This window comes from Peromyscus eremicus, chromosome 10 (assembly GCF_949786415.1).
Source record: "Peromyscus eremicus chromosome 10, PerEre_H2_v1, whole genome shotgun sequence".
Lineage (NCBI taxonomy): Eukaryota > Metazoa > Chordata > Mammalia > Rodentia > Cricetidae > Peromyscus > Peromyscus eremicus.
Window position 1 is genome coordinate 65245845 of NC_081426.1, and position 15490 is coordinate 65261334.

The 15490-nt window shown below is 42.2% G+C and overlaps 1 protein-coding gene across 2 annotated transcripts in view; it reads left to right on the forward strand.

Moving 5' to 3' along the window:
• The window catches only part of Cwh43 (cell wall biogenesis 43 C-terminal homolog), a 52052-nt gene extending 36819 nt beyond the window's left edge, over positions 1 to 15233 (forward strand). For both annotated transcript variants that reach the window (XM_059275987.1, XM_059275988.1), the window contains exons 15-16: positions 2325 to 2480; positions 14974 to 15233. In XM_059275987.1, coding sequence (XP_059131970.1) covers positions 2325 to 2480; positions 14974 to 15052 — 235 coding nt within the window. In that variant the 3' untranslated portion in view covers positions 15053 to 15233. The remainder of the gene's footprint in view (positions 1 to 2324; positions 2481 to 14973) is intronic.
• The last annotated feature ends 257 nt before the right edge of the window (positions 15234 to 15490 follow it).

A 15490-nucleotide genomic window follows, 5' to 3' on the forward strand; every position in this document is an offset into this window, starting at 1 on the left:
CACTTGTCTCCCCTGTAAGACGAAGTGCAAACGGTCTTATTAATAAAAAACCCAGAGCCAGACATTGGGGTGAAAACTGAGAGATCAGAGGAGCAGGACAAGGCACAGCCAGCCTCACCTCACCAACTCCTCAGCCTTCAGAGAGAGAGAGAGAGAGACTTCCCGTATACTCATGCCTATATACCTCTCTGTGCCCTGCCCTCTTACTTCCTCTCTCCGCCCAGCTACATCACTTCCTCTCTCTGCCCACCTCTATCACTTCCTGTCTGTCTGTCCAGACCTCCAGACCTCTATGGTTAACTAGCACTGGGATTAAAGGCATGTGCCACCATGCCTGGCTCTGTTCCCAGTGTGGCCTTGAACTCACAGAGATCCAGATGAATCTTTGCCTCCCGAATGCTAGGATTAAAGGCGTGTGCTACCACTGCCTGACCTCTATGTTTACTATAGTGCCTGGCTTTTTCCTCTGATCCCCAGATAAGCTTTATTGGGGCGCACAAATAAAATATCACCACACTCTCCACTTCAACGTTCCCATGGCGTGTCCTCTCCACAGCAGCCACCACAGAGCTCTGCCTCAGCCTTTCTGCTGGATTACCATTTCTCTCCTCTCCCTCTTGGATAGGAATCAGAGTCCTTACGGGTGTGTGCAAGGGAGGGTTTTTTGTCATCTGCTTCCCCTCTCTCCCAAGCTCGTCGCCTCTCACGTTTTTCTCTTCAGTTCTGGTGCGGTTGACTGCCCCAAACACCACACACATTTCTGCCTCCAGGCCTTGGCCTTTCTTACCCCTTCCCCCACAGCACCTCCATTCTACTGCCTAGCTTGCCCCTTAGCATTCAGGGTCTCGTTCCAATGTTGCTTTGCATCGAGGGGCTTCCTGAGCATGCTCGGTGAGGCAGCAATCTCTGCCCACCAGCCCTCCTCCTCTGTACTTTCCCATGGTACTTATCTGTCACCACTCGGTAGATTTTATACATACGCAGTTGTTTAATGTGTCCTTCAACTCGAACAAACTGGTCAGTGAGAGCTAGGGCTTCCTTTTACTTCTTGCTCGCCACCCCAAAACCTGAAATGCTGCTATGTAACTTCACTTCATCAAATCCGCAAGCGAGTGAAAATGACGCAAATATTCTTTTTGGAAGAGGCAAAATCTAAATGGATGGAAACAAACTCTTTGCTGCTGTGGTTTCTCTGTTTTCCCATCTGAGAACTTCACTACAAACTGTTTGGATAATGTCTATAAAGTGTTTTGACTTTTCCAGAGAGCCGAAAGCTCTAAAGCCAAACAGGATGTGGAAAAAATTTTTCAGACATATAAAATCCTTGATTTTAGACTAGTAAATGTGCCTAGAAATATGCATGTGATATTTGGATTTTGAAAGGTAAGAAAGTTTAAGCATGTATTCCTGTCAGTCTGAAGAAATCCTATTATTAACTTAAAACATAATTACATGGGAAACACTTTGTGTACAAACTAAAGCAAGGTTGTTGCTAAGTGGAGTTAACTAAAACTATGTACATATTCCTTATTCGTTTACCATGTTATGAAAACAATATTTCTGTTAATATTTAGGGTAATAAATCAAGTTAATTCTAATCATGAGACACAAAGCCAAGTTAGAAATAGGGAACCAGCCGGGCAGTGGTGGCGCACACCTTTGATCCCAGCACTCTGGAGGCAGACCCCAGGTGGATCTCTGTGAGTTCAAGGCCAGTCTGGGCTACAGAGTGAGTTCCAGGAAAGGTATAAAGCTACACAGAGAAACCCTGTCTCGAAAAACCAAAAAAAGAAACTCTGTCTCGAAAAACATAAAGAAAAAAAAAGAAAGAAAAGAAAAAGAAAAGGGGAACCAGCTTAGTAGAGAAGGTGCCAGCCATTAGAGCTCACTAATTTTGATTGGCCTTTGCTGTACTCATCAGAGGTTTTTGTTTTTGTTTTTTTTTTCCTTCAAGACAAGATTTCAGGATTTCTGTATATATTCCTGGCTGTCCTGGAACTTCATCTGTAGACCAGGCTGGCCTAGAACTCACAGAGATTCGCCTACCTCTGCTTCCTGAGTACTGGGGTTAAAGATGTGTGCCACCACCGCCCTGTGAAGTACTAGTGTGTTTTTTCTTGTTTTGTTTTTCAAGAGAGGATTTCTCTGTATAGCTCTGGTTGTCCTGGAATTCTCTTTGTAGACCAGGCTGGCCTTGAACTCAGAGATCCACCTGCCTCTGCCCTCCAAGTACTAGGACTAAAGACATGTGACAGTACTTCCTGGCTTCATCAGAGTATTTTTATAATGAGACATTTTACAAACCATTTCTACTTCTGCTCCAGGTTGGGTTATGCAAGAATTTCTCATGCAGAACTGAGTGACTCTGAGATTCAGATGGCCAAGTTCAGGATCCCCGACGACCCTGCCAATTACAGAGACAACCAGAGAGTAGTCATAGACCCCAGAGGACTTCCCAAGAACGTTCATTTCAACCCCAGGTGAGTGAGTGCCAGAGTGAGCACCTTTCTGTCTGCTGTAGATGGCAGATACAAGATGCCACACGCCCCTACAGAGTCCAGATATCAACTCCTATGAGCTCAAAATCGTGGTAGATTCTAGAGGCTCATTTCAAGTGACGGAAGTCATGGTAAAGATTCTAACTCATGGGTTTGTTATAATCTTTGCTTTCTGGAATGAAGAAATGTGTGATAGCCCCAGCCTCAGGGAAAATGCCACATTCTTGTCGTGATTACCACTACCACCACCACCATCATCATTGTCCCCATCACCACCACTGCTACCATCATTGTCACCATCATCATCATCATCATCATCATCATCATCAAGGTCATCATCATCGCCATTAACGTGACTATGACAGAGAATATTCCAGGGTTCCCATATTCCAGCTCTGTCCCAGATTCTTTACATGTTATCTCAATTTAAGTCATTGGATTATTAACTGCTGTTACCAACATTTTATTGAGGAGGAAGTTCAGGCTGAGGAATACAGCTACATTGGGCTTAAATGACAGAGCTGGTGAGGTGGAAGGCAGCCCATTAGCACTGCAGGGTTGCTGGGCTTCTCCCCGGCTGCACCTTCCCTTCAGCCTGAGAGCATTTGAAAACTGCACCGTTTGGTCTTGGCCCAGATCAACTCATTAGGACTCCCTGTGATGATGCTCGGTTTGGGGACTTAAACAGTTCTTTGCAGGTTATTCTAATGGGCAATTCACGCTGGGACTGTGAAGTGTGGGCAATTCCCTTACATTGCAGGTATTCTACCGTGAAAGGGATATTGAATTTCATTTCGCTTGGTTTTTAATAGAGGTTGTCTAAGAGATCTGTTTGTAGCCAAGCATGTGATTTGAAACTTGTGCTCTAATCTTCTCTACAGTGGATGGCGAGATAGCACTTCCAGGCCAACCCTGACACTGAGCATGCCCTAGACAGACATTGTATCACTCGACGTTTCCACTTTACTAGTTCACAGATGCAACAATTCTCAGCCTTTGTCAGGGACGAGACCACACTTCATTTGGTTTGTTTACTTCCTGAGAGAGGACTGTACCAGAGTGCAGGGATTAATGCAAGGAGAGGGAAACCCGGCCTGGCTTTGTTACAGTGTTTCTCTCTTGCTGTGTGTGTAAGAGAAAAGTGATGGTGAAGTCAGCCTCAGGATTCTTGCCATAGAAAATACCCAACTGCGTATCTTTAGCCTAGGACAAGTTTCAACTTCAAAGTGTAATGGAGAGGTGGCTCAGAGGTTAAGAGTGTCACGTTCAGAACAGGAATATTAGGGTGTCTAGTGTTGTGATGAAACACACGACCAAAAGCAACTTGAGGAGGAAAGGGTTTATAGCCAGAAGTTTCTCTGGTTCTGCCTGGCCCCCTGGTCCAGAAGAATCTCTCCCACCTGTGATCCTGTAGCCACTTACAAAATAGTTACTCAGAGGCTTAATATTAATTACAAACTGTTTGGTCTATGGCTCAGGCTTTTTGCCTGCTAGCTCTTATAACTTAACTCAACCCTTTCCTATTAATCTATGTTTTGCTGTGTGGCCCATGGCCGTGCTGTTACCGGTCTGCTGACATCTTATTGCTCCTTGGGTGGCAGGCTTGCTTCTCTCTCATCCCGCCTTTCTCTTTCCTGTCTCTCTCTTTGGATTTCCTGCCTGCCTCTAAGCTGCCTTGCCATAGGCCGAAGCAGCTTATTTATTAACCAATGGGAACAACATGTATTCACAGCCTATGGAAAGACATCCCCCAGCAAGGGTTTATGTGGCTTATGCTTCCACATCACAGTTCATCATCAAAGGAAGTCAGAATAGGAGCTCAAGCTGGGCAGGAACCTGGAGGCAGGAGCTGATGTAGAGCCATGGAGGAGTGCTGCTTACGGGCTTGCTCCCCATGGCTTGTTCAGCCTGCTTTCTTATAGATCCCAGGGCCACCAGCTCAGGGACAGCCCTCACCACAATGAACTGGACCCTCCTACTTGAATCGCTAATTAAGAAAATGTCCTACAGGGTTGCTTGCAGCCCAATCTTATGGAGGCATTTTCTCAAATGAGGCTCCCATCTCCCCAGTGACTCTAGTCCATATCAAGTTGACATAAAAATAGTTAGCACAGGGGGCCATTTTTTTCTTTGTTGAATGAGATGACTTCTTAACTGGAAAATAAAAATTTTAGGCAAAGAAGATTTTCTTGTTTTTTTTTTTTTTTTTAATTCTTCATATACCAGGAATGTGGCAAGAGCCCAATAAACTATTTTTGGCAAACCACAACTGCAGATTGAGCCAAGACAGCTGTGGCTGAGCGAGGACTATTTTCTTGCTCAGTTACAAAAATAATGAAGGTGTTGGGGGAGGCTTGCCTTCATGACAAAATCCTGCTCAGGACACTTAAGGTACATTCTCTCAGTAGACTCAAATATTTGCTGCATTCTTATTCACTCTGGCCACAATGCCTTTGAGTAGCAGAGTTGAAATCACATCCATTGACCTGTGTCTTCTCCTAGTCAGCCCCAGGCAACCACTGTCACTTTGCTAGCTGCTTCTGTAAGTGTAACTTTTAAAAAGTTCTGCATGTAACCCCTCCAAACAAAACAAACACACAACAAACAAAAACAAGCGAGGCAGTGGTAGCCCAGGCCTTTAATCCCAGCATCTCTCTAAATTCGGCTGCAAGCCACAGGAAAATGTAATGGAATTCAGCTACTATCACAAAAGCTACGACTTGGAAAAGTCAAGGACTTTTTCAAAGGTCAAGCCATGGCTTAAGAAGTCTTGGTGATATTTTAGCTTTTGTATATATATAATTAGCTGGTTCCTACAATGATTTTCTTGTTTGCTATGGTTCTAAGAACTTCTAACAGTGTATTTATCTAAAATATCTATCAAGCATTCAAGGCCAAATGATCTTCTGAACTAAGGTAACACCCTTATGGAAACAACGCCTGTCTCTTAGGTCAGGTGGATAGCTTTATTTCTTGTGCAATTTTAGCTGAGACCCTCCTTTCTTATATAGCTTTACTAACACTATCGACTCCTAACTTCCTACCTAACCACTTCTAGAAATGTAGATTTGAAAGGATGATAAACCACGCTGGTGGTGGCGCTGGTTACCTCATGGAAAGGTTGCGGTCATGTCAGAACCCAGTGTTAGTTTTCAGAGCTTTATTAGGAGGGAAAAGGGGGAGAGGAAAGAGAAGAGCCTGTAGAGAGGGAAAGATGGTTGGTGGAGAAAGCAGAGCAGAGCAGAGAGAGAGGGTGAGGTCTGTGTCCGGCTTTTAAGGTGTGTACATAGTCGCCAGTGCACACTGATGATGTGAGACACAAGATCCTGAACTGCGCATGTGCAGAAGTGAGGGCAGGATCCTAACAAGATTGAGCACATAAATTCCCTTTTTGATATACTAACTGATCATTAGTTCTCAATTGACCTCCTTTTCTACCACCCCCCTTTTGGTTGTAAAAGAAAACCTGGCTGGGGCGGTGGTGGCGCACGCCTTTAATCCCAGCACACAGGAGGCAGAGGCAGGTGGATCTCTGTGAGTTCGAGGCCAGCCTGGGCTACACAGAGAAACCCTGTTTCGAAAAAAAAAAAAATCCTGATGGTCACTGCCTGAGGAAAACTCTTACCTGCCTTTATGACCCTGTAGGAATTCAAGCCTGGTGACCTGGCTGGAGCGGGAGGATTGCTATTCCTTGGGTTTATAGCTGGATTCCTGAGAGACTTTGGAGAACAGAGAGGGATAAGGAGGATTTTGACCAGAGAGAATTGGAGGATGAGATGGAAGGTGAGGAAGAGCCAGATGGGGAAGGACTAGATGGGTAAGAACAAGATGAGAAGAACCTAGATGATGCAGAATTGAGATGAGAGAATTAAGATAGAACTTAGAGGGGACAGCAGATAAATGTAGAGAGAAATCAGGCAAGAAAGGAGTTAGGCATGAGAACGGAACTGAAGCTATGTAGATAGGATTTTATCCCAGAAAAATAAAGTAAATGGATAATAGAGCTCAGCGTACTTAGATTGTTTTCCGGAAAATAATTCTCACTGTTTGTAGTTTCTCTTCTGGGCTCCTGGGAAAAATATTATTAAAGCTGGTCTTTAATAATATTTGAGAAAATTTGAGGCCAGCCTGCTCTACAGAGCAAGTTCCAGGACAGTCATGGCCACACAAAGAAACCCTCTCTTGAAAAACCAAAACAAAACCAAAACACCAAAAGTTCTACATGTAAGTGAGAACACTCACTGTTTTTTTTGGGGGGGGCAGTTTCAAGATAGGGTTTCTCTGTGTAGCTTTGTGCCTTTTCTGGAAGTTACTCTGTAGCCCAGGCTGGCTTCGAACTCACAGAGATCCACCTGCCTCTGCCTCCCACGTGCTGGGATTAAAGGTGTGCACCACCACTGCCCAGCATTAGAACACTCTCTCTTATGCTTGCACTTTCTCCCCCAACCCCTTTTTCCAGAGGATGAAACAGGGATTGGCACAATCCAGACAAGCGCTTGGCCACACCTCAAGTCCTTGTTTTGTTTTTTTTAATTGTCTTTGAAACAGGGTCTCACTATGTAGCTCAGGCTGACCTTGAACTCGCTCTATAATCCAGGCTAGTTTTAAACAGACAATCCTCCTGCCTCTGTTTCCCCGAGGGCTGAGATGACAGCTGAGCCCCAGGTGTCTGGTTAGTTCACTGGTCACAATGCCTCTAAGTTCATCCACGGTGGTGCCACAGAAGACAGCATTTCTTTCTTTTCAAAGACTGAATAATATTCCAGTGTGTGTGGACACAGGCTAGCCTTGGATGCGTCTCATTCCTAGTTCCAGGAGCTGTTCTTGTTCTTTGAAATAGTTCCTCACTGGCGTGCAGTTCACCGTTTTGGCTAAACTGGCCGGCCAGCATGTCCCTTCCATCTGCCTGTCTCTATCTCTGCAGCACCTGACGTCACGAACATGCCACCACACCTGACTTATTAAATGCAGGTCCTAGGGTTCAAACTCAGGTCTCCAGGCTAACCCAGCAAGCATTTTACTGACTGACTATCTCTCTAGACCCCTTTAAATCCAACTTTTAACATAGCGTACAATGTGATGGGTTTCATTTATGACGTTTTCAAACATATATATCATTATACTTAGTTCCTATTCATCCTCTCCCCCACTGCCACCTTCCTCTCTTTCCCCCAGTCTGTGACAAGAATTCCTTACTGTCTCTTCCTTTTCTCCTCACCCTCCTTAACATCTCTTCCTCTCCTCTCATGCTCCACTTTATAGCTTTAATCATTCATTCACACACACACACACACACACACACACACACACACACACACACACACACACACTTCAATCTATATATTCTACACATTAAACATGTGGTATCTGTCTTCCCAAGTCTGGTTTATTTTGCTTAACATAATGATTTCCAGTTACAACCACTTTTCTGCAGATGTTTTCAGTTTTTCTCTCTGACTGAATGAAATTGCACTGTGCATGTACCACTTTTTTCTTCCACTCAGAGGTTGAAGGACATTGAGGTAGGTTCCATTTCCTAGCAATTATGAATAGAGAGCTAGTAAACATGAATGTGCAGGTGTCTCTGTGGAATGCCCATTTATAGTCTTCGGGTATATATTCCCAGGAGTGGTATGGATGGGTCATGTGGTAGTTCCAGGTTTAGCTTTTTGAAGTGCCTGAACACTGATTTTCCCATAGTGGCTACACATGTTTACATTCCCTCCAACAGAGCAGGAGTACCCTTCTTCCTCCACAGCCTCACCACATCCTCACTGTTTTCCTGATAATAGCCATTCTGATAAGGGATGAGGGGGAATCTCCAGTTTTAATTTTAATTTCCATATGATGAAGGGTATTGAACACTTTTTCAAAATTATTTATTGACCTTCTGTGTTTTTTTTCCTCTTGAGAACTATCTATTCATTTGATTAGTTCATTGGATGGCTAATTTGATTGGATGAGGTTTGATATTTAATTTCTGCCGTTCTTCAGGTGTTCTAAACATTATCTGATGATGTGTAGTGGGCAAAGATTTTTTTCAAATTCTGGATCCCCCCCCCCCCCAATTCTCTGTACTCTGGTGATGCTTCGCTTGCTGGGCAGAATCGTTAAGTTTTATGCGACACCACTCTTGCTATTTTCTGGACTGTTGGAGTCCTTGTAAGAAAGTCCCCGCCGGGCGGTGGTGGCGCACGCCTGTAATCCCAGCACTCGGGAGGCAGAGGCAGGTGGATCTCTGTGAGTTCGAGGCCAGCCTGGTCTACAGAGCTAGACCAGGACAGGCTCCAAAGCTACAGAGAAACCCTGTCTCAAAAAACCAAAACCAAAACAAAACAAAAAAACAAAAAAGAAAAAAAAGAAAGAAAGAAAGTCCCTGGCCCTGCCTTTATCTTGAAGTGTTCTACCTATGTTTTCCTCCAGCAGTTTCAAAGTGTCTGACTTATCTTCAGGTCTCCAGTCGATCCTGAATCAATCCTGGGGCAAAGGGAGGCTCTGATTTCATTCTTGCACAGATGGAAATTTAGTTTTTCTGAACTACTTGTGGAAGAGATGATCTTTTCCCCATTTTTTTTTTTTTTTTTGGAAACCTTGTTGAAAATTATATGGTTCTAGCTGTGTGGGTTGGTTTCTGTGTCTTCTGTTCTATTCCCCTGGCTTACATGTCTGTTTCCGTCCAAGAACTAAACAGTTTCTGGGGGGAAAAGAAAGAGAGGAGTTAAAAAGTAGAGGGGAGGGAGAAAAACAAAGAATAAACTAACACAAAAAGAAAAAGATTAAAGCTTGCCCGATAATAAAAAATGTGCAAAGAAAATCAATTAATGTGCTGGGTGGTGGTGGCACATTCCTTTAATCCCAGCACTTGGGAGGCAGAGCCAGGAGGATCTCTGTGAGTTCAAGGCCAGTCTGGTCTACAGAGTGAGTTCTAGGACAGGCTCCAAAATAACACAGAGAAACCCTGTCTCGAAAAACCAAAAAAAAAAAAAAAATCTATTAATGTATGAAGGGAACTAAAATAGAAAAAAATTAAAGATTTTTTCAAAAGTATTTATTCATTTTCTTTTATGGGCAAGTGTTTTGCCTGCATATGTGTATGTGAACCATGCATGTACTTGTTGCCTTTGGAGGTCATAGGAAGGTACAGGGTCCCCTGGAACTGGAGTTAAGGGTGGCTGTGAACCTTCATGTGTGCTGGGAATTGAACCCAGGTCCCCTGCAAGAGCAACAAGTGCTCTTAACTACGGAGTCATCTCTTCAGGCCCCATGAAGGTTTTGTTGTTGTTTTGAGCGAAACTAAGTGAACATGAATGTGCAGTAAAAGAAAGTGGAAATACAAGAAAAAAGGCAGAGTTGGCTCAGCTTCTCTGCGGCTCCTCAAATACTGTAGACTGTGGGTTCTATACACGGCAGTTTGTCTATCTGCTCAACTTGGAGACTCTCATCTTTCCTGTGTTTTGTAGCCATAAGTTTTCTCTGTTCCCGCCTGGCCCTGTGGTCCTGCAGCTGCTTATAAAATAATCACTCAGAGGCTTAATATTATTTACAAACTGTATGGTCTATGGCAGGCCTCTTGCTACCTAACCCGTTTCTATTAATCTGTAAGTTGCCATGTGGCCGTGGCTTACCAGTACTTTCACATCTTGCTTCTCCTGGCAGTTCTGGTGTCTCTCTAGACTCCGCCTTTCTCCTTCCTGTCTCTCTCCTTGGATTTCCCACCTGCCTCTAAGCTGCCTTGCCATAGGCCAAAGCAGCTTATTTATTAACACATATTCACAGCATACAGAAAGACATCCCCCAGCATTTCCCCTTTTCTATCTAATTAAAAAAGGAAGGTTTTAGCTTTAATATAGTAAAATTATATATAACAAACATTTATCAAGCAAGAATTACAGTTACAATATCTAATCTATTTGTATTTTGCAAAATTAAAGAAAAATACTCTATCATCTATCCTATATTTATGAGTCTAAAGTTTCATACCTAATATGTCCTACTGCATGTCCTGCCAACCTGTACCTTTTGGCTTGCCAGCATCCGCCTCCCTCCATGCATTCCACAACAGCCCCCCTCCCCCAGGGCTGTCCTTCACACTGAGGTTCTGTCCAGTTCAATTCAAGCTTTCTGGCTTGTGGTTGTTCCTTGATCTCAGGTACTCAAGATGGCTTAGCTTTAAAGAGTAGGTCCCTTTTCAACATGACACCAGCTCCCACCCCTCTCAATCATACAGAGTGGCACAGTAGGATTCCTCTCTACTGCTGACCCATCTAGATGGGGAGAGGAACCACTGTCTCTCCAAAGCCTCCAACTAGATCTCAGGTTTTGTGAGCACTGTGGGCATTACCTGAGGGCACCTGGCTCCCCTTCTGCATGAGGTTTCTGCTTCCCCTCCTCTGGTGGAAAGCCATTCAGAGCTGGGTTCAGCATGAACCCCTCATTTTTCCATGTCACCAATCTGTCCCTCTGCACTTTTGAGCTGTTCTATCACTACCTTCGTGAATTTCCAAATGTCTTCCTCTTTTTGGTAGACCATATCCATCCCCTCTTACCTCCATCCCCATCTCTCTTGCCTTCACCCTTTCTCTCCCTTCTTCCCCTCCTCTCTCGGGATCTATATCCCAGGCTTCACTATGTAGTCAAGGATGACCTTGAACTCCTGATTGTTCTGCATCCACATCTTCATGACCACAGTTACAGTCTCACACTGAGTGTATGCAGCACTGGTACTGAACCCAAGGCTTCTGGCATGCAAGGCAGGCACTCTACCAATTGAGCTACAGTGTGTTCTTTCTTATGTTGACTCTTCTCCTGAACCGGGTCACAGAGAGGCAGTGTTAGTCTGCCATCTTACAGGACTGTCTCTTTCCTTGTGATTCTACCTGGGTTCCCTTGGTTAGTGATCTGCAGCATTTCCCCCATATAACTGCCAGCTGTTTGAATGTTTTTTGTTTGTTTTGTTTTTGAAAAATGTCTATTTCGCTCCTGCGCTTTTCTGTCAGATTTTCTGACTACAAAATTCTGACCTAATAAAATACATTTATTTGAAGGGTTCTCTCTTTTTCAATTCCTTGGAAGAGTCTGAAGAGGGCTAGCTTTAACATTTCTTTAAATGTTGCCTAGAAGACACCAACAGAACCAGGTCTTGAGCTGATTTTGGGGGAGTGGTGGATAACTGACTCGTCTTCATACTCATTACTAAACTGTTTATGTTTTGCATTTCTTCAAAAATTAGTGTTGGTAGGTTGCATATTCCTGTGAATGAATACATTTTTAGGTTATCTAGTTTGTTGGCGGATAATTGTTCATGGTAGACTGGCGATATTTTGTATTTCTGTGATACCTTTCACTCATAACTTTCTCTGAGGTTTCTCTTTAGTGTTAGTAAGTGAAACTAAAGGTTTATCAGTTTTTCATTCTTTTCTAGAGGCTGACCCCCAGTCTCTTTGATCTTCTGCTTTTCTATGCTCTCATTATTTTGCTCTGATCTTTGTTATTTCCCACATTGACTCGGGGCATGGTTTTGTTCTTTTTCTAGCTTACTAAGGCATACAGTTGTCTTTTTAAATCATTTCCCTATAATTCATACCATTATTGCTACAGACTTCTCTCTTAAAACCACTCTTACTGTATCTGTATGTTTTGATATATTTCTATTTTAACTCATATCCATGTTTTAATTTTTTCTTTTTTATTATTTTGAATCATTGGTCGTTTGTGAGTATGTTGTTTTAATTTCTACGTATTTGTGAATTCTGCAATCTTACCTCTAAATATTGTCTTCCAGTTTCTTCATACTACTGTGTTTAGAAAGGATAGTTGATATGGTTCAAGTGTTCTTACATTTATTAAGACTGCTTTGTGTCCTAACAAAGGATCAGTTATGGAGAATGTTCCATGTGTGAGTTTGAAAAGAATGTTTAATCTGCTGCCTTAGTGGTATATTCTGTATATATGTCTGTTGAGTTCATTTTGCTATAGTGCAGTGTTGAATCTGCTTTGTCCTGCATCTGTTGCTGAAAATGGCTATTGAATTCCTCTTCTATTAATGCCTTCTTTTATAACATCCATTTACATATGTAGGCACCCTGAGTATACACACACTCACAATTGTTACATTCCATTAATGAACTGACTTCCTTATCATTATATAATGACCTTCTTCATCTCTTGTGACAGTTTTTTTATTTAAAGTCTATTCTGTCTGCTATAAGCATAGGCACCCTGTTCACTCTTAGTTGTCATTTGAATGGAGTATCTGCAGCCCTTCACTCACAGCCTGAGTGTGCTATTAAAGCTAAATTGAGTTGTACTGGCAGCTTATAGTTGGATCTAAAAGAACAAAACAAAACAAAACCTCACTTGATTGCAATCTGTTTCATGGGTGGAAAATTTGATCCATTTACATGTAAAATAATTGATAGGTAAGAACTTAACAGCTGCCATTAAACAATTGTTTTTCGATTGTTTTGTGGTTCTTTTATTGTATTCTTCTCCTGATGTCTTCCTTTTTGACTTGATTTATCTACTGAAGATTTTTCTTTGTAGTTACATGAGGCTTACACAAAATATCTTATAACTCTGCTAAGACCATATAGACCCTTTCCCCTTTCCCTCCAATACTTACTTCTCTCTCCCATCACTTTTCCCTCCCAATTTCATGTGTTCTCTCTCTCTCTCTTTAAAGTCACTGAGCCCACTTGGTGCTTCCTGTATGTGTGTGGGTGGAGGTCCATCACTGGAGTATGGGTAGCCTCTCAGGAATTGTAATCCGGAAGAAAACTTACTCCCTCTTTTCTAGAAACCATCCATTAACACTAAAGACCTCTTGAAATGTGATATGGAAATCTGCTACTGAAGAAGCTTCCTAATATATAGTTTAAACAGAATTATCATATCACAGCAGGACAATGCCTCCCCCAAACACCATAGGCTATCAAGTAAAAAGCCCAGTGCCAGGTATGGAGTTACATCTTTTTGAGTTGTTAGTCATTAGAGTTCCATAGACCCCCAAACATTGCAGGCTAAAGCTATTGCTCTTGATTATACTTCATTATTGATGGTAAGAACTTATTGCTAAAGACAACACATACTTGAGTCATAGAACATGGAGAAATCAAGCTGGTAGTGGCCTGGGAGCTTCATCCCTACTACTTTCATTGTGCCAGAAGATTCTACTTACATTACCAAAGGAGGAAAATATTCGACAACCTTACATGCCCAAGAACCCTGTAATAATGATGGCCCTGACAAGATATAGTTGTGAACAAATGTTATGGAAGTAACCATTTTGTTGATCATGTATCTTGTGTATCATACATTTGTTGATAAATTATTAGATGTATACTTCACTCTAGTACTTTTATCACTCACTTGAGTTCTTTAACCTTTGTGAAGGTATTTTTGCATGTGGATAGTTGTTTAAACTGATCTTTCTGTGAGGGTCTGAGCATTGCTGACCTCATACTTGTATATATTTATAGACCATGCAATAATGTATATTATTAATTCCTAATACATAAAGGAAACTAAGATATATCTATACTTACACACACACATACATATATACACATGTGTTTCCTATTTGTGAATCTGCTGTTATTCATCCAAGTAGTATGTTATGGACTTTCTTCCACAATAATCTCCTTGAAACATTTTCATGATTGCATAATATTCATTGTACGGATGTATTGAATTTTAGATAATCAACTTAGTTGATTTTGCATATTGATTCTCTCATTATTACAAAAAGTCTTCCAGAAGGTCTTTCTTGTGTCCTTGGTCACATTCTTTGTTTCTTTCTGAGGATTTAGTTGTAGGTAAAGAACAACAGAATCAAAGGTTCTGCAAAACTTGACTATTTCTTTACTATCACCTTAAGATAGTGAAGTAAAGGGACTCCTGTCATCTACAGTACAGAGACTCGCTGCTCATCATGGCCGCCGATGTAGTAAAGAAAGTCCGTGGCTCACTTGCTGTGGTCTTTGCTCTCTGTGCCTTGAGCATTACCTCACATCCACCAAGGCTATGTGGTTAGCAGTCCTTCAGGGAAGCAAAGGGAGTCGCAACACATGAGCAATTGTGGGCAATTTAGAAGCTCTGAGCCAAGGCAGCTTTTATACAGGTACAAATGCACATGGAAAAACCTGCAGGTGCCTGTAAGGCAGATAGTCTTCAAGCCCAGGACCAGAGAGAAAACTCACATGTTTTTCCAGCAGCATTTTCAATGGATGATCCTCGAACGTTTGTGCTTTTGAAATGATCTGTTACCAGGAAAAGTGCTTTGGAGTTTGGATTTCAACCCGCCTTTCCCACAAATCCTTTGTAATTTCTGTTTCATCACTTGCTGTTTTATAGATTGATCGTATCAATACTCATGTCGTGATAAGTAGATAAAAGTACTATAACTTATGGTTGAATTTTCCGTAAGAACAACCCTCCTTTCTGAACAATTTTTCCATGTCAGTTATTTCTTTTTTAGATTTGGCTCCTACAAAGAAGGGCACAATTATGAAAACAACCATCGTTTTCACATGAACACACCCAAATACTTCGTTTGAACCCTTTTAGACAAGAAGTCATCGTTGACTGGGGGAACTAGGTAACAGCTCAAAGAAGAGTTCAATGAAAATGGATGGATACACATGATGAACCTCAAGAGTTAAAAAGGGTGACATCATGCAGTGGGAATTTTATCAATTTATAAGCTATGTTGCTTAATAAAGGCATCTTTCTGAGTTACTTTTATTTAAAAAATAGTGTGTGATAATATAAGAAAATTAAGCTCAGGGCTGGAGGTAGAACTCAGTGGTAGAGTACTTACCTGGTATGCATGGGGCCCTAGGTTCAGTTCCCAGAACTGCCAGAGATAAAGGGGGCATGGTGAGGGAAAAAAGAAACTGCTGATTTGTGATTATTTTAACAATACGCAGTCGGTAGAGCATGTGACTCTTAATCTCAGGGTCCTGGGTTTGTGCTCCACATTGTGCACCAGATGA